This window comes from Triturus cristatus, chromosome 6, assembly GCF_964204655.1.
Source record: "Triturus cristatus chromosome 6, aTriCri1.1, whole genome shotgun sequence".
In the NCBI taxonomy this organism is placed as follows: Eukaryota; Metazoa; Chordata; class Amphibia; order Caudata; family Salamandridae; genus Triturus; species Triturus cristatus.
Window position 1 is genome coordinate 37,986,778 of NC_140589.1, and position 23,832 is coordinate 38,010,609.

At 50.2% G+C, this 23,832-nt stretch overlaps 1 protein-coding gene across 3 annotated transcripts in view; it reads right to left on the reverse strand.

Annotated features, from left to right (window-relative positions):
• LOC146813709 (uncharacterized) overlaps nucleotides 1-23,832 on the reverse strand; it is a 248,540-nt gene that overhangs the window by 150,552 nt on the left and 74,156 nt on the right. For all 3 annotated transcript variants that reach the window (XM_085610204.1, XM_085610202.1, XM_085610203.1), the window contains 3 exons: nucleotides 15,223-15,339; nucleotides 6,914-7,072; nucleotides 2,750-2,896 (listed from right to left, as the gene is read on the reverse strand). In XM_085610204.1, coding sequence (XP_085466330.1) covers nucleotides 2,750-2,896; nucleotides 6,914-7,072; nucleotides 15,223-15,339 — 423 coding nt within the window. The remainder of the gene's footprint in view (nucleotides 1-2,749; nucleotides 2,897-6,913; nucleotides 7,073-15,222; nucleotides 15,340-23,832) is intronic.

A 23,832-nucleotide genomic window follows, 5' to 3' on the forward strand; every position in this document is an offset into this window, starting at 1 on the left:
CGGGCACACTGATGGAGCATCGGATGCCTTCCGACTCATTCTTAGTACATTATTTGTTGTTAGACAGACACACGGCAAGAATATGACTCGTTACCACGCGAGTCATTACATCGCGTGGCATTACAAAGCCGTTGTTACAACGACCGCGTTGTTACCACGCAATGCCATTACTACGCAAGTCATTACATCGATTTGCAGTAGATGGCGCGCTGACATTAGAAATATATAATTTACTATTCCGACTCCTGCCTACGCAATAGTAATCACCACGATGTAAAGGTCATTTCCCACGGCAACAGCCCCTCTCAGATCGGGTGGAATCTGCAAACTAATGACCATTACATTAATATTTCTATCTCTGTATAATGCACAGTCAGTGTTGCCAGCAGGAATGCAGCTGGTGTAAAGCTATTATTTACGCTGCCGATTTGCTTTCACACCCCGCTGAGAGTTTTGACCACAACAATGTTCACAAGCAAAGGGTGATCTTGCAATAAAATGGACATAGAACTACCTACATTCACAAGAGGAACCGGGGTTGGACTGGCTTATAAGGCAATCAGGAAGTGCCCGATAATCTATTTTCCTCTCCTATTTTACATCAAAGGTTATTAGTTTTTTTAATTCTTGGTGCCGTAGGTAGAGCACAGGTGACAGGTAAAACCCGCAATCAATCTTGGCTCATTTTGGGCCCGAGGGTCCAAGTGGACCTCAAGCTGAGCCAGACCAGACACTTGGCTTGTGCTTTCAGTTGCCTAGCCACCTCTTTTGGCAAAGCCAATAGGTCTCACCTTTGGAACCAATACCAATAGTTTCTAGCCATGCTATACAGCCTCCCCCATGCTGTGCAGCATGTCTAAAGGAAATACATTTAAAAAAAAGGAAGTGACAATTGTGTTTTTTTAATTGAAGCGCTGGTGGGTGTGAGCAACAAGAAGGGCTGAGGTGGGGGGAAGTAACACAGAGACTCAGAGTTGGGAGGAAGTAACACAGCGGGGGAGAGAGGTGGGGAGTGGAGCAATGCAAGGGGGACAGAAGCAACACAGGGGGTGGGAGCAGGGGCGTAACACAGGGCCCCGAGCTGCAGGGGGCCCCCTCAGCACCGTACTCAGGCCCAAGAGCTCCATATTAAATATGGAGTAGGGGTCCCTTCATGTACCTTGAAGGAGGGCCCCCTCAACTTTCGGTACGCCAGTGGGTTGGGGTAGGAAGCAGGGGTGGCAGGGTAAGAAAAGAAGGGTGTGGATGGGGGATGCAAGGAAGAGGAGGGGGTGGGGAGGAAAGGCAACAGTCACAGGGGCAAGGTGGACCAGTTGGGGGAGAAGCCCATAGGCGAGCAGGCCCTGGGGGAAGTACAAGGGTGATAAGGAGAAGCAACAGGTGAGAGAGAAGGAGGAGGCAGGTGGGGGAAGTAACAGAGGAAGGGGACAGATAGAAGAAGCAATCCGTTAGAGAGAAACAAGCAGAGAGGAGGATCATGAGTAAGAGAGAGCAACACCGAGTGCGGCGATGGGAGAGATGCACACCCAGGAGACAGCTGGAAAACACATGCACTCGCATGGAGTGCCCAAGAGAAATAAAAGCAGGTCCCCAAAAGGGAGCAGTGGAAGGACACGCATTGGCAATGTTGCCCTGGTGGGACAGACACAGGATGGACAAGGCAATCTATCAAAAAAGAAGCAAGCACATGCGAGTGACAGGACAGCCTACCAATGGTAAACAGTGGGCGGGCTCGAAGCCTTTGTGTGTTCATAGTAGCCCCACAATATGCCTCGCATTAGACAGCACATGCGCTGTCTAGTAGGCGTGACTTAAAAAGAAGGTAACAAAAGAAAAATTGCATTCTGACATCTGGCAAAAAATATTCTATCAGTTATTCTATTTAATGTACAAGATAAGCAGTTTTTTTAAGCTTTATGTGAGAGTTCTATGCCTCGGTGTTGAGCCCTTTGCAGACATCTACGTATACCCTTCAGGAATGTTAAACTCATAAGCCCCTTACGGACATCTCTGTGCACCCTGCAGGGATGCTGGATTCCAGGAGGGGAATCTCATTCATTTATCAGCCTCAGAGGCATGAAAGGCTGTCTCTGAGTGGAAGTGCTAAATACACTGCCTCGTCTGCTATGGTAGATGTATAAAAAGTGTTATAATCATAAAAATATACAATTATGTGGTTGTTAAAGTTCCATAGGCTGTAGAATAAAACACTTCAAAAAGTCTCAAAAGTGCCAGAGAAATCAGTTGATGTGCTTTTAATGACAGAAGATCACATCACTGTGCAAGAAGAATGCATGGCTGTGTGTGGGGGAAGAGCGGCCAGGCAGGGTTCCGGAAGCTCTTTTCTGTAATTCTGCTGTGTATTCAGCTGTTTTATTTCCCTACGCCAGCGGACTCTCAGAAGCACCTTGGTCTTTTTACTGCTCCTGAAAATCACTTTTGACTTTTTGACCTGTTTGGACCTGCTCAGACTGTTCATCTGTTACCCGGGGAGTATCTTGAGCACATGTTGCTCAGAAAAGGACCCTTATTATGTAGAGAACCACAAAAGTGAAAGGAGCCCCCACAATTAATTTTAACTCTGGTTCTAAGCATTGTTCCAGCTCCACCATCCAGAGTGTAAGCCACCCCCAAAAGTTGGGTCTAGTTGCGCCCCTGACTCCGTCGCCTTAACTGCTGCACTTAGGAGCGGCGACACGCGAGCACGAAACACACCGCAAACCTCTACGCAGCGCGCGGCGCGGCCTACCTGGCTCAGCCTGGTCAGGGTGGTCTCGAAGCCCCTCATGTCCCGCTGGAGGGCGAGCGCCGCCTGCTCCCAGTCCTGGAGCGGGGTGAGCTGGGAGTCACAGCCGTCCCTCAGGTCCCGCAGCTTGCCTCGGACCCAGGTCTCCGCCTGCAACACAGGATGGTGAGAGGGTCAGGCAAGTCTGCCTGGGCACTGCTCCAAGGTCCGAGGGTGCAGTGTGGTCAGTAAGATTGGAGGGGGGGGGGCTTCAGATTTCCCAACAATCATGCTGGCATATCTTTTTAACATACATTATCTGAGAAGCAAGTCATCAGGGGGGTTAGGGGGCAGTGGAAAGGGAGAGCAGTGCGGAATGTTAGAGGTACTTAAAACAAAATACTTTGTAAAATAACTAACATTTTTTAAGAACTTCAATAGACACATAATAGAGAGTGTGTGTGCTTTAGTCGGTGTGCATGTAAAAATCCGAGATGAAATCCGACAGACACCTCACAGTTCCTGACAGAAAGCACCCACTTCCAACCACTTACTTCAGAATAAATGTATTGGGGGTGTAATAGGCCAACTTCCCCCACCCGCCCACCCAAAGCTGCGCCCCTGGTCACGACCTCTAAAGACACACCGACGTCTGTGCCGGTGCGTTTCAAGGACACGTGAATAATGCCACAGCAGAGGATGAGAGAAGGGCTGATGCAGGATATGGACCACTGTGTGCCCTGAAGACCCTGGAGTGCTCAGGGGCAGTGCTTAATTTGTAACAGAATAAGTGCCGGGGCCCAAAACTAGTGGTGCTATCTAAGGTCGGCGTAACGAATACCAAGGCTGCGTAGTCTTGATTCCACCTCAGGCCTCGTTCATCCACCACCAGACACTCTAAAGGGACCCAGCTCTTTGTCTCACACCTGCAGGTTCGTTTGCATCCCCTCTCTCTCTCTTGGTCACACTTACTCTATTGTTTTATTTCTCTTTCTTTCACCCTGTTGTGTTTTTCTCTCTCTTCCTCTGGGTTTAATGAGTAAAATACCAGCAGGGCACCAAACATGAGTGCCGGTGGGTCCCAACTTTAACCACTGGCTCAAATTAAGCACTGGAGGGAGTGTTTTCAAAGCGAAACAGGTGACTCTCGGGGAGCACAGACCTGCTCGGACCTTCACAAGGGTCAGCCTGCACGACCAGGAAGTAGGGGCCTTGGACAATGGTAGGGGTAGCCTGCACGACCAGGAAGTGGGGGCCTTGGACAATGGTAGGGGTAGAGGGGAGGATCACTAGACTATGCAGGGGGGCTATGGGTGGTCTGGACACTACTGCCTGGGTAGACAGGAGGGGCACCAGCTCATGCAGGGGGGCAGGGGATCAGGTGGTCAGGACACTACTACCTAGGTAGGGAGGGTCCCCATCCCATGCAGGGGGAGGCTTCCGGTGGTCTAGACACTACTACCAGCGTACTGGGGAGGGCCACCGGAACATTCAGGAAGGAAGTTTCAGGTTTCCTAGGACTCTTTCTGGGATGCTTATGAGGGACACCCTGCCCATACAGATAGCAGGAACCAGGCGGTGTAGGACACTGGTCCTCTCTGAGGGAGCGGGTCTCGGGATCGTCAGAAGACTGTCCGGGGTGTTCAGCGGATATGCGCTTCCTGAGGGAGGGGGTCTGAGGATCATCAGAAGACTGGCTGGGGTGTTCAGGATAGCCAGGATACTATATCCCCAGGACTCACATGCACCAGCCCAGTACTCACATGCAGCACCCAGTACCCTCATGCAGACTGCTCGTCCCACAGGGTTTGACAGCACTATTCACGGCTAGCCCACCACCAGCCGACACTTGTTCTCTCTCACTTTTCACATTTTTTGTGCTAACCTACACTCACCCTAACACTTTTTCACTTCTGTTTACTCACAAGCGCATTGACACGCTCAATTTATGACTTACTCATATACTCCCTCATTCACTCCCTCACTGGAGCTGACAACTATATGCTCCTTCAGTTACCACTGTCTTTTGCCTGCACTTCGACACAACCCGTGCAGGAAGACTGGTTACTCACTACCCCCTAGTGCTGTGACACAACCCGTGCAGGAAGGGTGGTTACTCACTACCCTCTAGTACTGTGATACAACCTGAGCATTAAGGAGGGTTACTCTCTGTCTCTAGTAATTTAAAACAACCAGTATATTAATGGTGGTTACTCTCTACCTTTAGTACCGCAACAACCTGTGCAGTAAGGGTGGTTACTCCCTACCCCCTAGTGCTGTGACAGAACCCGTGCATTGTGGGTGGTTACTGCCTACCCCCTGGAGTGCTTCCATTGCAGTGCATGAGTGACAGTTTCACATCTCAGTAGTACACTCACTCCCACACATTCAATTCTGTATCTCAAACATGCATTCTAGACAGAAAGCAATCGTTTTTTAGGTCTCGCTTAGAGTTGCAGCGCATGCACTGCTGCTCGCTTTGCGAGGCATGCTGTATTAGGGTATTTTTTAGATGTGGTGTGGAAGCTCCGCCCATATTTTTCATTTGCTGGCATCATTGTCCATGGTAAACGCTGGCTTCGGATCGATAATGAGGCTTCTTAGTCCCTCCTTGTTACCGCCCTGTCTCCTTTTGGGACCGCCCATAGGACTGGATCTTTTACTTGAGGCGTTACGCGGTCTCCTTCATAAGTCGGTAAGCAGTCTTTTATTTTTATTTTCAGCGCGGTCCACTTCGGCCGTGCTTGTTTATTTATTTAATTCTTTTCTCACATAAGCAGAGGAAATATCGGTTTGTTGCGGCTGCACCTGAGCCCATCTCTCTTGTCTGTTTGCCGGTCTCTGATTCAGGTGAATGCCCCATCGAGGCCGAATATTCTCAAAATACGCAGCTGTTCCAATTGATGGTCTGTGCAGTGACGACTCCCATCAGGGCTGGACTGGGAACCACAACCGGCCCTGGCAAAGTGCTCGGCCGGCCCCGCCGAGCTCTTTGCCAGGGCCGGTTTTCAGACGATTTTGTTACAGGGACGAGTTTGCAGCTACGCTGCAAAAACGGTCCTGTAACAAAAACGGCCCCCAGGGGCCCAAAAACGGCCCCCACCCATGCGGCGCACCGGGGGATTGCACGGTGCCCACTACGGCCAGTCCAGCCCTGAGGCTAACGCGCGATGCGTGGCACTTGGCAGGGCTGCCTTTCAGCAGCCCTTCTTGCTAAGCAGGCACCCCTGCCCCCAAGGGCCCCTCCACAGGGTCTGATTGGGATTAAAAATCGGCCTGGGCACGCTAAAAACAAGCATTTGCAATGCGATAGGTCTCGCATTTATGCGAGTTTAAGTTATTGGCATTGTAAATGACAAAGCCTTTTATTTAAATTTTAAAAATGAAAACAAAAATAAAAGAAATTGTTATTTGCAATGTCAATAGCTCAAACTCGCGTAAATGCGAGACCTATTGCATTGCAAATGCTTGTTCTATTTTGTTTCTGTTAGCGCTCAAATTTACGCCAGCTCTATTGGCTTTGCCAATGCTTGTGTCTCGAAGGCCTCTGCCCCACCGGCTGGGTGCAGCAGCAGAGCGCAGCCCCTGGCCCAGGGATGCCGGTCACACTCCCTCTGGGGGGACACCACGTGCTCGCAGGCTGCAGAATGCGCGCTTGTTTCCTCTCCTGGGGCCTGGTCCAGGCCAGTGATGTCACCAGGAAGGGAAACTGTTACAAGCCCTTCCGGCCTCGGCCGCAGCCCCGCCCCGCTGACCCGCGCTGCGAACTCCCACGGCGCCTTCGGCTCTTCTCTCGGGCTCTTTAGTTCTCGCTCTGTCCACCTCTAATGATTCCAATGTTCGCGTCCTCCGTTTGTTCCCACTTTCTCCCACAATCTTTGCCCGTTAGTGGTTGTCTCCGTTTTGTTCCACTCTACTTAGCACGTGGGTCCTCACTTTCTTGCATCGTATATTTTTGGATATTTCATGAACATTTTCTTCCCTTATTTGTGTTGTCTCCTCCTCTTACAAATGAAAGGTGAACTCCACATGCGTCAAAGGGTCAGTAGATCTCCAACGCTGGGCACCACTGCCCACCCCTGAGCCCTGCTGCTGGTGGGGGTCACGGCCTCCTGGGCGATCAGGGGCTTGCGCTGCACCCCCACAATCTTGGAAAGGAGTCGGGGGGGGGGGTGACGGAGCTCTTACCTGCTGGACCTCTCGGTTGAACTGCGCCATGTGTGAGCTGGGACTGGCCAGCCCCGGGGGACCCTCACGGCCGCGGGGGCTGGACTTCACCCCCAAAGGTGCATCCGGCCTCCGAAGGGGATCCTTGGAGGGGGACGAGGCGCTGCTGCCCCCCAAGTCCTGAGGATGTAAATATGGATTGCAGTAAGTATGTGGCCAGCATGGAATCCGCAATTAACACAATGACAGGCATTGACCAGCACTTGAAAACAGAACCTCTGTTAAAAACACAATATTTGTATAGAAAACACAGTTATTTTAAAGGTAAATATAAAAAAAGTATAAAAACTACCATTGGGCCATCAAACGGTGTACATTCCCCAAATCAACAATATAAATTGAGTTTTCAAACTGTTAAGACATCAGCTCAGAGGTTCCTGATAAAATACAGCAGTTTGTTTCTCAAATGAGTCAAGTGCTGACATAGAGGGGCCCTTGTTTCAAGGCACATGGGGGTGAGTTGCATCTTCGGAGTTCAGGGCACAGTTTTCAGTCAAGAGTGCAGTTACTCAGCTGAAGATGGCTTTTGGGAGTGTGCTCAATTGAGATCTGGTGACAGAGACAAAGAGAGTGCTGTGGAATGGAACAAGCACTGGCAAAGCTCAGACGTCCCCTTGGCTGGACGACCCTGGCCTGTAGGCTTGGGGTGACGTCCTTGTGGGGTTCAGGGCGCGGGTACACTCGTGGCTGATTGAAGGGGAAGAGCTTTGTTAGCATTTAGCACAAGGGTTTATGCTTGAGGTTTGAGTTCAGTTTAGGATAGGGCATCACAAGGGCTACAGTGGGGTTAAAGGTCACAGTGAGGGCTAGTTTTAGTGTAATGGTCTTCACACTTTTTGATGGTGCCCTCTCCCGCCCCCCATGTAAAATAATTTCACCAGGCCCGTCCCAACATGAAAAACATTTTCTAACAATTATTCTACAAAATATTACATTTTGCTGGCAGGCCAAATGTACCTGGGCTTGAGCCAGACCCTCCAACAAAGGAAGAGAACGCGGACTCTCTGTGGTGCTGTTCAATACATCTCACGAAACATCTGCAGTTAAAATCACAGGAGCCGAACCCAACATCTCAAGAGGAATCACAGAGTAGGAGCACGTTAGAAGATAACAGCAGTGTTTGCTGTTGAGGTTAGGTGTAGCATTATGTGAGAGGGTTAGAGCAGTGTTTGCTGTTGTGGTTAGGTGTAGCATTATGTGAGAGGGTTAGAGCAGTGTTTGCTGTTGTGGTTAGGTGTAGCATTATGTGAGAGGGTTAGAGCAGTGTTTGCTGTTGTGGTTAGGTTTAGCATTATGTGAGAGGGTTAGGGCAGTGTTTGCTGTTGTGGTTAGGTTTTGCATTATGTGAGAGGGTTAGAGCAGTCTTTGCTGTTGAGGTTAGGTGTAGCATTATGTGAGAGGGTTAGAGCAGTGTTTGCTGTTGTGGTTAGGTTTAGCATTATGTGAGAGGGTTAGGGCAGTGTTTGCTGTTGTGGTTAGGTTTTGCATTATGTGAGAGGGTTAGAGCAGTCTTTGCTGTTGTGGTTAGGTTTAGCATTATGTGAGAGGGTTAGGGCAGTGTTTGCTGTTGTGGTTAGGTTTAGCATTATGTGAGAGGGTTAGAGCAGTGTTTGCTGTTGTGGTTAGGTTTAGCATTCTGTGAGAGGGTTAGAGCAGTCTTTGCTGTTGTGGTTAGGTTTAGCATTCTGTGAGAGGGTTAGAGCAGTGTTTGGTGTTGTGGTTAGGTTTAGCATTATGTGAGAGGGTTAGAGCAGTGTTTGCTGTTGTGGTTAGGTTTAGCATTATGTGAGAGGGTTAGAGCAGTGTTTGCTGTTGTGGTTACGTTTGGCATTATGTGAGAGGTTTATAGCAGTGTTTGCTGTTGTGGTTAGGTGTAGCATTATGTGAGAGGGTTAGAGCAGTGTTTGCTGTTGTGGTTAGGTTTAGCATTATGTGAGAGGGTTAGAGCAGTGTTTACTGTTGTGGTTAGGTTTAGCATTCTGTGAGAGGGTTAGAGCAGTCTTTTGCGTTGTGGTTAGGATTAGCATTATGTGAGAGTGTTAGAGCAGTGTTTGCTGTTGTGGTTAGGTTTAGCATTATGTGAGAGGGTTAGAGCAGTGTTTGCTGTTGTGGTTAGGTTTAGCATTATGTGAGAGGGTTAGAGCAGTCTTTTGCGTTGTGGTTAGGTTTAGCATTATGTGAGAGGGTTAGAGCAGTGTTTGGTGTTGTGGTTAGGTTTAGCATTATGTGAGAGGGTTAGAGCAGTGTTTGCTGTTGTGGTTAGGTTTAGCATTATGTGAGAGGGTTAGAGCAGTGTTTGCTGTTGTGGTTACGTTTGGCATTATGTGAGAGGTTTATAGCAGTGTTTGCTGTTGTGGTTAGGTGTAGCATTATGTGAGAGGGTTAGAGCAGTGTTTGCTGTTGTGGTTAGGTTTAGCATTATGTGAGAGGGTTAGAGCAGTGTTTGCTGTTGTGGTTAGGTTTAGCCTTCTGTGAGAGGGTTAGAGCAGTCTTTGCTGTTGTGGTTAGGTGTAGCATTATGTGAGAGGGTTAGAGCAGTGTTTGCTGTTGTGGTTAGCTTTAGCATTATGTGAGAGCGTTAGAGCAGTGTTTGGTGTTGTGGTTAGGTTTAGCATTATGTGAGAGGGTTAGAGCAGTGTTTGGTGTTGTGGTTAGGTTTAGCATTATGTGAGAGGGTTAGAGCAGTGTTTGCTGTTGTGGTTAGGTTTAGCATTCTGTGAGAGGGTTAGAGCAGTCTTTGCTGTTGTGGTTAGGTTTAGCATTCTGTGAGAGGGTTAGAGCAGTGTTTGGTGTTGTGGTTAGGTTTAGCATTATGTGAGAGGGTTAGAGCAGTGTTTGCTGTTGTGGTTAGGTTTAGCATTATGTGAGAGGGTTAGAGCAGTGTTTGCTGTTGTGGTTACGTTTGGCATTATGTGAGAGGTTTATAGCAGTGTTTGCTGTTGTGGTTAGGTGTAGCATTATGTGAGAGAGTTAGAGCAGTGTTTGCTGTTGTGGTTAGGTTTAGCATTATGTGAGAGGGTTAGAGCAGTGTTTACTGTTGTGGTTAGGTTTAGCATTCTGTGAGAGGGTTAGAGCAGTCTTTGCTGTTGTGGTTAGGTGTAGCATTATGTGAGAGGGTTAGAGCAGTGTTTGCTGTTGTGGTTAGGTTTAGCATTATGTGAGAGGGTTAGAGCAGTGTTTGGTGTTGTGGTTAGGTTTAGCATTATGTGAGAGGGTTAGAGCAGTGTTTGGTGTTGTGGTTAGGTTTAGCATTATGTGAGAGGGTTAGAGCAGTGTTTGCTGTTGTGGTTAGGTTTAGCATTCTGTGAGAGGGTTAGAGCAGTCTTTGCTGTTGTGGTTAGGTTTAGCATTCTGTGAGAGGGTTAGAGCAGTGTTTGGTGTTGTGGTTAGGTTTAGCATTATGTGAGAGGGTTAGAGCAGTGTTTGCTGTTGTGGTTAGGTTTAGCATTATGTGAGAGGGTTAGAGCAGTGTTTGCTGTTGTGGTTACGTTTGGCATTATGTGAGAGGTTTATAGCAGTGTTTGCTGTTGTGGTTAGGTGTAACATTATGTGAGAGGGTTAGAGCAGTGTTTGCTGTTGTGGTTAGCTTTAGCATTTTGTGAGAGGGTTAGAGCAGTCTTTGCTGTTGTGGTTAGGTGTAGCATTAAATGAGAGGGTTAGAGCAGTCTTTACTGTTGTGGTTAGGTTTAGCATTAGGTGAGAGGGTTAGAGCAGTGTTTGCTGTTGTGGTTAGGTTTAGCATTATGTGAGAGGGTTAAAGCAGTGTTTGCTGTTGTGGTTAAGTTTGGCATTATGTGAAAGGGTTAGGGCAGTGTTTGTTGTTGTGGTTAGGTTTAGCATTATGTGAGAGGGTTAGAGCAGTGTTTGCTGTTGTGGTTAGGTTTAGCATTCTGTGAGAGGGTTAGAGCAGTCTTTGCTGTTGTGGTTAGGTGTACCATTATGTGAGAGGGTTAGAGCAGTGTTTGCTGTTGTGGTTAGGTTTAGCATTATGTGAGAGGGTTAGAGCAGTGTTTGGTGTTGTGGTTAGGTTTAGCATTATGTGAGAGGGTTAGAGCAGTGTTTGGTGTTGTGGTTAGGTTTAGCATTATGTGAGAGGGTTAGAGCAGTGTTTGCTGTTGTGGTTAGGTTTAGCATTCTGTGAGAGGGTTAGAGCAGTCTTTGCTGTTGTGGTTAGGTTTAGCATTCTGTGAGAGGGTTAGAGCAGTGTTTGGTGTTGTGGTTAGGTTTAGCATTATGTGAGAGGGTTAGAGCAGTGTTTGCTGTTGTGGTTAGGTTTAGCATTATGTGAGAGGGTTAGAGCAGTGTTTGCTGTTGTGGTTACGTTTGGCATTATGTGAGAGGTTTATAGCAGTGTTTGCTGTTGTGGTTAGGTGTAGCATTATGTGAGAGGGTTAGAGCAGTGTTTGCTGTTGTGGTTAGGTTTAGCATTATGTGAGAGGGTTAGAGCAGTGTTTACTGTTGTGGTTAGGTTTAGCATTCTGTGAGAGGGTTAGAGCAGTCTTTGCTGTTGTGGTTAGGTGTAGCATTATGTGAGAGGGTTAGAGCAGTGTTTGCTGTTGTGGTTAGGTTTAGCATTATGTGAGAGGGTTAGAGCAGTGTTTGGTGTTGTGGTTAGGTTTAGCATTATGTGAGAGGGTTAGAGCAGTGTTTGGTGTTGTGGTTAGGTTTAGCATTATGTGAGAGGGTTAGAGCAGTGTTTGCTGTTGTGGTTAGGTTTAGCATTCTGTGAGAGGGTTAGAGCAGTCTTTGCTGTTGTGGTTAGGTTTAGCATTCTGTGAGAGGGTTAGAGCAGTGTTTGGTGTTGTGGTTAGGTTTAGCATTATGTGAGAGGGTTAGAGCAGTGTTTGCTGTTGTGGTTAGGTTTAGCATTATGTGAGAGGGTTAGAGCAGTGTTTGCTGTTGTGGTTACGTTTGGCATTATGTGAGAGGTTTATAGCAGTGTTTGCTGTTGTGGTTAGGTGTAACATTATGTGAGAGGGTTAGAGCAGTGTTTGCTGTTGTGGTTAGCTTTAGCATTTTGTGAGAGGGTTAGAGCAGTCTTTGCTGTTGTGGTTAGGTGTAGCATTAAATGAGAGGGTTAGAGCAGTCTTTACTGTTGTGGTTAGGTTTAGCATCAGGTGAGAGGGTTAGAGCAGTGTTTGCTGTTGTGGTTAGGTTTAGCATTATGTGAGAGGGTTAGAGCAGTGTTTGCTGTTGTGGTTAAGTTTGGCATTATGTGAAAGGGTTAGGGCAGTGTTTGTTGTTGTGGTTAGGTTTAGCATTATGTGAGAGGGTTAGAGCAGTGTTTGCTGTTGTGGTTAGGTGTAGCATTATATGAGAGGGTTAGAGCAGTGTTTGCCTTTGTGGTTAGGTTTAGCATTATGTGAGAGGGTTAGAGCAGTGTTTGCTGTTGTGGTTAAGTTTGGCATTATGTGAAAGGGTTAGGGCAGTGTTTGTTGTTGTGGTTAGGTTTAGCATTATGTGAGAGGGTTAGAGCAGTCTTTGCTGTTGTGGTTAGGTTTAGCATTATGTGAGAGGGTTAGAGCAGTGTTTGCTGTTGTGGTTAGGTTTGGCATTATGTGAAAGGGTTAGGGCAGTGTTTGTTGTTGTGGTTAGGTTTAGCATTATGTGAGAGGGTTAGAGCAGTGTTTGCTGTTGTGGTTAAGTTTAGCATTATGTGAGAGGGTTAGAGCAGTGTTTGCTGTTGTGGTTAAGTTTAGCATTATGTGAGAGGGTTAGAGCAGTGTTTGCTGTTGTGGGTAGGTTTAGCATTATGTGAGAGGGTTAGAGCAGTGTTTGGTGTTGTGGTTAGGTTTAGCATTATGTGAGAGGGTTAGAGCAGTGTTCGCTCTTGTGGTTAGGTTTAGCATTATGTGAAAGGGTTAGAGCAGTGTTTGCTGTTGTGGTTAAGTTTAGCATTATGTGAGAGGGTTAGAGCAGTGTTTGGGTTTAGCGTTTAGAGTAGAACGTTAATGTTGTGTTTAGTAGTGAGGTTAACTTTAGCATTGGAGTTAGGGCACTAACTGGGTGACAGACTTAGGTTTAGTGAGGTGTTTGGTTTTGGGGTTAGGTTTAGCATTAGGTGAGAGGGTTAGGGCAGTGTTCAGTGTTTGGGTTAGGTTTGGGTTTAGCGTTTAGCGTAGAGCGTTAATGTTGTGTTTAGTAGTGAGGTTAACTTTAGCATTGGAGTTAGGGCACAGACTGGGTGACAGACTTAGGTTTAGCGAGGTGTTTGGTTTTGGGGTTAGGTTTAGCATTCTGTGAGAGGGTTAGAGCAGTGTTTGCTGTTGTGGTTAGATTTAGCATTATGTGAGAGGGTTAGAGCAGTGTTTGCTGTTGTGGTTAAGTTTAGCATTATGTGAGAGGGTTAGAGCAGTGTTTGCTGTTGTGGTTAGGTTTAGCATTATGTGAGAGGGTTAGAGCAGTGTTTGTTGTGCTTAGGTTTTGCATTATGTGAGAGGGTTAGGGCAGTGTTCAGTGTTTGGGTTTAGCGTTTAGCGTAGAGCGTTAATGTTGTGTTTAGTAGTGGGGTTAACTTTAGCATTGGAGTTAGGGCACTGACTGGGTGACAGATTTAGGATTAGCGAGGTGTTTGGTTTTGGGGTTAGGTTTAGCATTAGGTGAGAGGGTTAGGGCAGTGTTCAGTGTTTGGGTTAGGTTTGGGTTTAGCGTAGAGCGTTAATGTTGTGTTTAGTAGTGGGGTCAACTTTAGCACTGGAGTTGGGGCACTGACTGGGTGACAGGCTTAGGTTTAGGGAGGGTTTTGGGGCTAGGATTAGCATTAGGTGAGAGGGTTAGGGAAGTGTTCTGTGTTTGGGTTAGGTTTGGGTTTAGTATTAGGTGAGGGCGTTAATGTTGTGTTTAGTAGTGGGGTTAACTTTAGCATTGGAGTTAGAGCACTGACTGGGTGACAGACGTAGGTTTAGCGAGGTGTTTGGTTTTGGGGTTAGGTTTAGCATTAGGTGAGACGGTTAGGATTATGATCAAGCTCACCGGCTTGGGATAGAGTTAGGGTAATGATATGTCTTTGAGTTACAGATGTTGCTAGAGCTTGGCGTTATTCTTATTTAGTTTGCAATGATTACCTCATAAATTCAGTGAAAATGCATGTTCCTCATAATGGTCCCACCTTGACGGCACTCAACTTATCCTCTCGCTCACTGAGGACCCCACGAACACCAAAACCACCTTCTCCAACCCATGACAAACGTAGCCAAACTGGATTAGAGACAACTGCCTCAGACTGAACTCAGACAAGACCGAAGAACTGATCTTTGGGAACAACCCCTCTGTCTCGGACCACAGTTGGTGGCCAGCTGAACTCAGGCCAACCCCAACACCAACAGACCATGCACACAACCTCGGGATCATCCTCGACAGCCAGCTGACCATGAGACGACAAGTCAATGCCGTTGCTTCCTCCTGTTTCCCCACTCTTCGCATGTTCTGCAGAATCTTCAGATGGATCCCAATCGACACCAGAAAGACTGTCACTCAGGCCCTCATTGCCAGCCGCCTCGACTACAGCAACGCTCTCTATACCGGCATCTTCACCCAGCTCTTCAGGAGACTCCAGACCATACAGAACGCAGAAGCCAGACTCATCCTGGACCTTCTCAAATGGTCACACATCACCCCATCCACAGAAACCTCCAATGGATCCTTATCCGGAAGAGGTGCCAGTTCAAGATCCGCACACACACCTACAAGGCCCTCCACAATGAAGGACCATCCTACATCAACCATCGACTGAAATTCCATCAACCCTCCAGACACCTGCGTTCCTCCTCACTTGCCCAGACACCTTGCACCCATCACAGCCGTAGCGGTGGCTGCTCCTTCTCCTAGTTTGCAGCCAAGACCTGGAACAACCTGCCCCTCCACCTCCAAACATCACCCTCCGTATCGCACTTCAGGAACAGACTCAAGACTTAGCTTTTTGACGAGACAGCATTCTCAGTGCCCAGATGCCCCGCACAGTGACAGTGCTGAACTTTACAAATGCTATTGATTGATGACATATTGTCTATAATATATTTCTTTGCTTTGCATTCTTTATTATCATATAGATCCCTTGGGCACATTTATGACCAAACAGTGATCGGACAACGCTCCCAAAACACAGAGGGGTGCTCACTAGTATGAGCCGAGCTTCAGTTTCTGAGGCCATTGATTATCCTGGCCTGGGAGAATATCAGAAATTGATGATCCAGAGCTGTTGTGGCGCTGAGCCCCTGTGTCCCCAGACATCTGCTCACCGCCATGGATGCGCACCACTGGAAGTTACTCACCATATGGAGTGGGAAGCTAGTCTCCGGCGACGAACGAGTGACGCCAGAGCACAGCCGTTTCTGCGCGGTTCCTCCAGAGTCATTCTCCACCTCCTCTTTCTCCTTCCTGAGGAAGACCTAGAAGACAGAAAAATATTTGGTGATATTTTGCAGATGTCACCTCTGAGACCTCTACCGAACCCGCCGATGAATATAACTATCATTAGGTTAACGTCAAGACTACTCCATGTACTAATGACGTTTCATTGTTTTTTCAAGCTCAAACATTTTGTCAAAAAATTTTTGGAACCAAAAATGTTACAAATTAGTTATGTAAAGATCTGGAAAACTATTTTTTAACCATTTCTGCCCTCTGAGGGAAAATATTGAAACATTTTATTTTCCTGGTCGACATAGCCAATAGAAAGGGAGCTTACTTTGGCTTTTAAGAGGGCATAGGATCCCAAGAGACTTAGCTGTCAAAACATTTCAAAGCTGTTCAAAGAAGTAACAATAAAAAGGGCTGAAAGTTTATAAGGAAAGACCATTCAATGTGTTTTTCAACCATCAATTCATCAATTTGTTTGTAGAAATATCCACAAAAGAAGTGTGTTGTAGGAGAAACATGCAATTTATGAATACAAAATTCATTGCAGTTTTAAAGATAAAGTGCGATTGGGGGGTGCTCATCTTTGCAGGTGAGGGGGATGTCTCAAGACAAATTTATCCATTCCAAAAATTGGGGAGCTAGAACGAATAAACGTCCAACATACATGCTCTACTGTTAATTCTCAAAATAAAAAGGTATGCTGTTCCTAAAGGGGACAAAGGGAAGTAGGTGAGAAAAAAAAAGGAACCAGTACAAGGGGAGTAGTTCCATTTTGGAAATGGGCCCCTCACATACCCTTGTGGGTGTCATGCCTCTTCATATGGCTTGCTTCTCCTCGGATTTCAATCCATGAGTATGCCTGACTTATTAAAAACGTGATGTCACCGGTGGGGACAATGATGTCATTGTCCCCACTGGTGACATCACGTTTTTAATAAGTCAGGCATACTCATGGACTAAAATTTGATTTGAGACTTGATTAGCCTTTTTTAAGTCACTAATCACTACATCAACACCTATGTTTCTGCAATCTACACAAAGGGCTCTTAACTTGCTCTTCACGTCATGGATTTGGAAAAAGATCTCCAATAAAGAGGCCCCTTGAAGGTGCCCGTCGGGCATTGCAGCGCCGGCCCGACAAAGAGCAAGCCCGTTGATGAAGCATGACACCTGCAAGGGTGTGTGAGGGCCCCATTTCCAAAAAGGTACCACTCCCCTTGTCGTGGCTTTTTTTCTCTGACCTTTGTCCTCTTTGTGAACAGCATACCTTTCTTTTGTCAAGATAAATTTAGGCAGAGATATGAACTGCATAATTTAGCATATTGATATCTCAGTTGATGACAAAGCCTCGCCATTGATGGCGTGTGGTACCAGAGTGATCAATAGAGTATTACTGATCAACGACCGGGCGGGTCAAGTTCAAAGGGTCATTAAAACCCCAATGTAGCAGTCTTCTTTTTATAATAAAAGGTTAGAAATGGGCAGACAATGGAAAATATTAGACATCTTCAGTACTATGCAGACCATCGTCTACCAATCAGAAGGGTGGGGCTCTGCTGTGAACATAATGTGGCAATGCCTGTGTGCAGCAGTCGCACTCGCTGGCTCTGAGAACTGGGTCTCACTTTAAAGGGCCGGAACTTCTTGCCTTGGTTGTGTCGGTGCAATCAACAAGCAGACTCCATTATACTTCAGCAGACAACGGTCATCAAAAACAGCGGTTGCGCCTGTATGCAGCATTGTACGGCCAGCACAGCGCATATTCGTTTGCATGGATAAGATGGGTTACAATGTAACTAGATCAGTGGGATCTGAAAACGGCCTAGGTGTGAACCTGCTTCCCCTGGGATCGCCCTATCACCCCAACCCCATCACCCCAAATCCGAAGCTGATTTGAACCCGTGCGGACCATCCTAGCCTTCTCCTGCATCTGCGCCGGGCTCAATCTTGCCGGCCTGTGAATCGTGGCCGTGGATCACTCTGCACTTGACGAGATCCCTACTGGGGGGGCAGAAACAGACTAGAATACGAGCTTCAGTATTCTGATACGGCAAGTGCTGCTGACACTGTCTTGTCGTTTCGCTGCTCCAAGCCACACTGCTTCTGCGGACATCCTGAGAAGATAAGGGGTCTGATTTAGAGTTCAGCAGACGCTTTACTACGTCACAAACATGACGGATATCCCGTCCGCCATATTACAAGTGTCAAAGGATGTAAAGCACTTGTGATACGCTGGATTGGATATGCATCGCGTTTGTGACGTAGGAACCCGTCCGCTGAACTCCAAATCAGGCCCAAGATGTGCTCGCCCTTGCTCACGTAGGCACAACGCTCCCGACGTTCATCCATCCCTGGGACATAATGCAGGGTCTGTGACTGGCCATGACACAGACCGTAATTGCAAGAACCAGTGGTGTCCACAAAACAGCTGGGGGGCTATGTGCCACTGTAAGGAGCGCCTCGCGGACACCACTGGTCCTTGTGATTCCAAGCGCTGCTTCACTCACAGCACTCAGCGGTGCAGACTGCGGGGACAGGGCGTGCACCAGAGCTGTCAGGGCCTGGACATAGGCTGAGTCGAACAGGCCTTCGCCATTTTATGCCAGCACCTGGCTCATGGCACTGACAGCCTCTAGGTAGGGGTAGGCCCAGTCCCCTGACCCTACAGCCAGCAGGCAGACCTTCACCTGTGCCTTGCTGCCCCTGGCCGCCCTGTTCCAGAGCCCATGGCATGGCCCTCAGCAGTGCCTTGCTGCCCCTGGTCGCCCTGTTCCAGAGCCCATGGCATGGCCCTCACCTGTGCCTTGCTGCCCCTGGTCCCCCTGTTCCCAGAGCCCATGGCATGGCCCTCTGCGGTGCCTTTCTGTTCCAGAGCTCATGGCATGGCCCTCAGCAGTGCCTTGCTGCCCCTGATCGCCCTGTTCCCAGAGCCCATGGCATGGCCCTCAGCGGTGCCTTGCTGCCCCTGGTCGCCCTGTTCCAGAGCTCATGCATGGCCCTCAGCGGTGCCTTGCTGCCCCTGGTCCCCCTGTTCCTAGAGCCCATGGCATGGCCCTCAGCGGTGCCTTGCTGCCCCTGGTCGCCCTGTTCCCAGAGCCCATGGCATGGACCTCTGCGGTGCCTTGCTGCCCCTGGCCTCCCTGTTCCCAGAGCTCATGGCATGGCCCTCAGCAGTGCATTGCCCCTGGTCGCCCCGTTCCCAGAGCCCATGGCATGGCCCTCAGCAGTGCCATGCTGCCCCTGGTCGCCCTGTTCCAGAGCCCATGGCATGGCCCTCAGCAGTGCATTGCCCCTGGTCGCCCTGTTCCCAGATCCCATGGCATGGCCCTCAGCAGTGCCTTGCCCCTGGTCGCCCTGTTCCCAGAGCCCATGTCATGGCCCTCACCTGTGCCTTGCTGCCCCTGGTCCCCCTGTTCCCAGAGACCATGGCATGGCCCTCAGCAGTGCCTTGCCGCCCCTGGTCGCCCTGTTCCCAGAGACCATGGGCAGGGCCCTCAGCGGTGCCTTGCTGCCCCTGGTTGCCCTGTTCCCAGAGCTCATGGCATGGGCCTCAGCGGTGCCTTGCTGCCCTGGTTGCCCTGTTCCCAGAGCTCATGGCATGGCCCTCAACAGTGCCTTGCTGCCCCTGGTCGCCCTGTTCCCAGAGCCCATGGCATGGACCTCTGCGGTGCCTTGCTGCCCCTGGCCGCCCTGTTCCGAGAGCCCATGGCATGGCCCTCAGCGGTGCCTTGCTGCCCCTGGTCACCCTGTTCCTAGAGCCCATGGCATGGCCCTCAGCAGTGCCTTGCTGCCCCTGGTCGCCCTGTTCCAGAGCCCATGGCATGGCCCTCAGCAGTGCATTGCCCCTGGTTGCCCTGTTCCCAGAGCCCATGGCATGGCCCTCAGCAGTGCCTTGCCCCTGGTCGCCCTGTTCCCAAAGCCCATGTCATGGCCCTCACCTGTGCCTTGCTGCCCCTGGTCCCCCTGTTCCCAGAGACCATGGCATGGCCCTCAGCAGTGCCTTGCCGCCCCTGGTCGCCCTGTTAACAGAGCCCATGGGCAGGGTCCTCAGCGGTGCCTTGCTGCCCCTGGTTGCCCTGTTCCCAGAGCCCATGGCATGGCCCTCAGCGGTGCCTTGCTGCCCCTGGTCGACCCGTTCCCAGAGCTCATGGCATGGCCCTCACCTGTGCCTTGCTGCCCCTGGTCGACCCGTTCCCAGAGCTCATGGCATGGGCCTCAGCGGTGCCTTGCTGCCCCTGGTCTCCCTGTTCCCAGAGCTCATGGCATGGCCCTCAGCAGTGCATTGCCCCTGGTCGCCCCGTTCCCAGAGCCCATGGCATGGCCCTCAGCAGTGCCTTGCTGCCCCTGGTCTCCCTGTTCCCAGAGCTCATGGCATGGGCCTCAGCGGTGCCTTGCTGCCCCTGGTCTCCCTGTTCCTAGAGCCCATGGCATGGCCCTCAGCAGTGCCTTGCTGCCCCTGGTTGCCCTGTTCCCAGAGCTCATGGCATGGGCCTGAGCAGTGCCTTGCCCCTGGTCGCCCTGTTCCCAGAGCCCATGTCATGGCCCTCACCTGTGCCTTGCTGCCCCTGGTCCCCCTGTTCCCAGAGCTAATGGTATGGGCCTCAGCGGTGCCTTGCTGCCCCTGGTCACCCTGTTCCCAGAGCTCATGGCATGGGCCTCAGCGGTGCCTTGCTGCCCCTGGTCCCCCTGTTCCCAGAGCTCATGGCATGGGCCTCAGCGGTGCCTTGCTGCCCCTGGTCTCCCTGTTCCCAGAGCTCATGGCATGGCCCTCAGCGGTGCCTTGCTGCCCCTGGTCGACCCGTTCCCAGAGCTCATGGCATGGGCCTCAGCGGTGCCTTGCTGCCCCTGGTCGCCCTGTTCCCAGAGCCCATGGCATGGCCCTCAGCAGTGCCTTGCTGCCCCTGGTCGACCCGTTCCCAGAGCTCATGGCATGGGCCTCAGCGGTGCCTTGCTGCCCCTGGTCGCCCTGTTCCCAGAGCCCATGGCATGGCCCTCAGCAGTGCCTTAACGCCCCCCCCCGCTAAAGTCTACCGATCAGATCCTTCCCTGCCTCCCTTTGTGCCTCTGAGACCACACCCTGTGCCCGGCCCCCATGCCACGAGCTTGCTTGGCAATGCCTGGGAGCAGGTCTTGACCTTTACCAACCCCTTCTCCTAGTCTCAGTGCCCAGAGCCCACTAGGCACAGCCAAGGCGCTGGATGTAGGGCGTGGCCTTCCGCTTCTGGCACTTTCTGATATGGAAGAATCATTAGAGATGTATCGGTACTGGAATGATCACATTGCAGAAACATCACATAGACTACAACAGGGGGGCACGGGTGGGGGGGGGGGGCACTGCATGCAGTAGAAGTGTTACTACACCGGCCATCGAGGGATCGACCCGGTGATTACAGCTAGGAGCTGTCAGTGTAAGTACCCTTGACTGAACAAATCACAGCGGATTCACAGTTTACAAGTGATGTAGCGCCTTATTGTCTGCGCCTAGACCCCAACCTGCGGCGGTGACTCTCTCCCATTTAACACCAACCGGTGTCCCACACAGGAGAGAGCTCACACACCGAAGCACGAGTGATCAGGGGAGACTGTGTCTCTGGGAGGGTGAGACCCCCGTCCCTTAGTGTCTACAACGGACTCTAGGAGCTATACACAGCGTGAGAAATAAAGACTCAAACGTGGTTTACTGTCTGTCATACTAGATATTCAGTAGAAATCGGGTATCTGATATGGAGCGTGGCCATGCCTCTGGGCACAAGGACAGACATATTAACAATAGTGTACCCACTGTCATCGAACACACATGTCAGCACTCAGTCTGGCCCAGTGTCTCTCTGACTCACAGGGACGAGGTTCTTGATTGTATTACACTGCGGCAGGACCCCCGTGCCTGGGAGTTCCCGGGGGTCTCTCTTTCCACAGGGAGCTCACAGTCCACCAGATGAGATGGTGTGTCTGCTGAGCCGCTGTGAGGGGTAAATGTGTAAATGTAAATGTGTTTGTACTTATATAGCGCACAGCTACCCCGGACCGGGGTCTCCCGGCGCTGTATTCATACCGCTAGGGAACCCTTCCTGGCTTTTTCCCTGTGAAATGTCCACTCCTGGGCATCCCAGGGTGAAGCCAGGCATCCCCAGCACTGTGGGGCCGTTGTGGAGACTAAGCAAGCTATTGCCCAGAGTTGCAGCGTGGGACCCATGATTAGAATAGGCAATGAGGCGAGAATATCCAGTCCGCGGAATTTATAGCCCGAGACCCTGCCACAACAGGAATCGAACCCTGGTCCTGGACCAGTGCTCTGCATCGAGGTCTGCCGCTCTAACCATTGAGCCACACTTCTCCACACTTAACCCCCATATGACTCACAACCCCCTGTTCTCCTTGCAAGAGCCTCGACACACTGCTGGATGTTTGACAAGTCGAAGGCAGCCCCCACCCCTTGGATAAAGAAGGGACCCCCACCCAGGCTGGTGGCCCTGTAGAGGTGGCCTGTTGGGAGCTACCCACATGATGTCTGGGCAGGAAACCAGGGATGACTTCTCTCCATCTGAAATCACCTTCACAGCAGCAGAGATGGCGCCAGGGCTGGTACTTCCATGGGCGAGGTAAGGCAGGAAAACTAAAGCGTCGCCACTAGGTGGTGCCAAATAACGAAAGGGACAAAAACAAAGCCCTTTAATCAGTGAGTGAATGGGGAGCGCTCCAGCAGGCAAGATGTCATTTTGCCAGGAGTGTTGATAACCCTCGCCCAGTTTCTCGATGACACAGTGTCTGGGAGGATCCTGGGAATCTACCCGCTTTTTGGAAACCAGTCTAGTGCTTTCCCCTCCAGCCATCGGGTCCACGAAGTCCTCCAAGGGTTAGGCGCTTCTGAAGGGATTTCACCCTGTCATATCCTCCCTGGGGTGTAGGGGAGACCTACCTTACCCAGCAGCTTCTCAGCATCTACAAACCAACCTGAAAATGGTTTCCTCTTACACAGTCAGGCCGTCTCCTGCAAGTATGCAATGATTCAATCTCCTGCGGACAGTCTGTCACACCTGTCTCTGTACCTGCACACAATAAATCAATGACTTAGTGAAGGTACCTGGGCTCCTGCCTGCGAGCTGCCTGCTCCTTTTGCCAGCGCCAGCTTCTCCCTGCCTTTCTCTCGCTCTTGGCAGATCGTTGCTGTCTAGTTTCACTGGCGCTGACAGGTTTCCCGCTCTCCCATTCCTGCCTCTGCCGAAGCCCCGCCCACTCCAGGACATACTAAATGCGGACCGATGAGTGACCATGCCCCTGGAGCACCAAAGGCAAGCCCGTCCATGCCTGGACTGCGCCCAGCGTCAGGAACCCTGGTCCACGTTCGATGCTAGTCCACCATCAGAGCCGCTACAGACACCAGAGCCAAAGAATGCCGCCTCTACTCTGCCGCCATCCTCCACGGCCTCAACACCAAACACCGTTCTTTACACTACTACTGCGCATCTCTCTGCACCACAGTAGGACCGTTCACCTGAACCTACTGCAATATCAGCTGCTACACCTCACGAGCCCATATAACCACGACCAAGCAACCAACAATTGCCACCAAACAACTGACGTTTGACACCACCCCACCCCACACCATCTGCTCACTATGCTCCTTAACGTCCGCACACTCGGGAAGCACTCCACAGAAATCTGGACCCGACCTTCTCTTCCTGACCAAAACTTAGCTAAATCCAACCCGGGCATCGCCGCAGTCATCCCACTAAATCATACACCAAGACGGTACCCTCAAACCAGGGGGAGGACTCGCCATCATCCACAAAAACACATTCGACTGCACCACCTCCATGGACTCGGACACCAAACTCATGGAACACTTACACTTCAAAATACGAACTAACACCACCACCCTAAAGGGCACCCTCGCCTACTGACCACCGGGCCCCTGAGCAGAATTCTGCAACCAGTTTATGGACTTCATCACTCCCCTGTCTGTCAGATCAAGCAACTACAGTGTACTCGGACACCTCAACTTCCACCTGGAATATAACACAGATCACAACTTCATGGACCTCCTCGAAAGACTCAGCAACCTCGGACTCACCCAGCTAGTCCCTGGAGCTACGCACACAGCCAGCCATACCCTGGACCCAATGTTCTCCACCAACAACAGAATCACCACCACCCACATAACACAACTAACATGGTCAAACCAGTACATCGTCCACTTCAGGATACCCACCCACAGTCACCTCTCCACAAAAAACAGCTTAACATCATGACACTGGGGCAGAGTATACGAAGAAGAATGGACCAAGGCCCTACAGAAACACCCACACAGCAACACCCGAAACCCTGATAGCAACAACAAAATCTTCAATGACTGGTGCAGTCAGCACCAGCCACATCACATTTCACGCTGTATCAACACCAACAAGAACAACAACAAATGTCCTAACTGGCAAACAAACGACCTCAGGGATCCCAAACACCACTACAAACAATTGGAAAGAAACTGGAGACTTAACAAAAACACCACCGCAAGACTCCCTTAC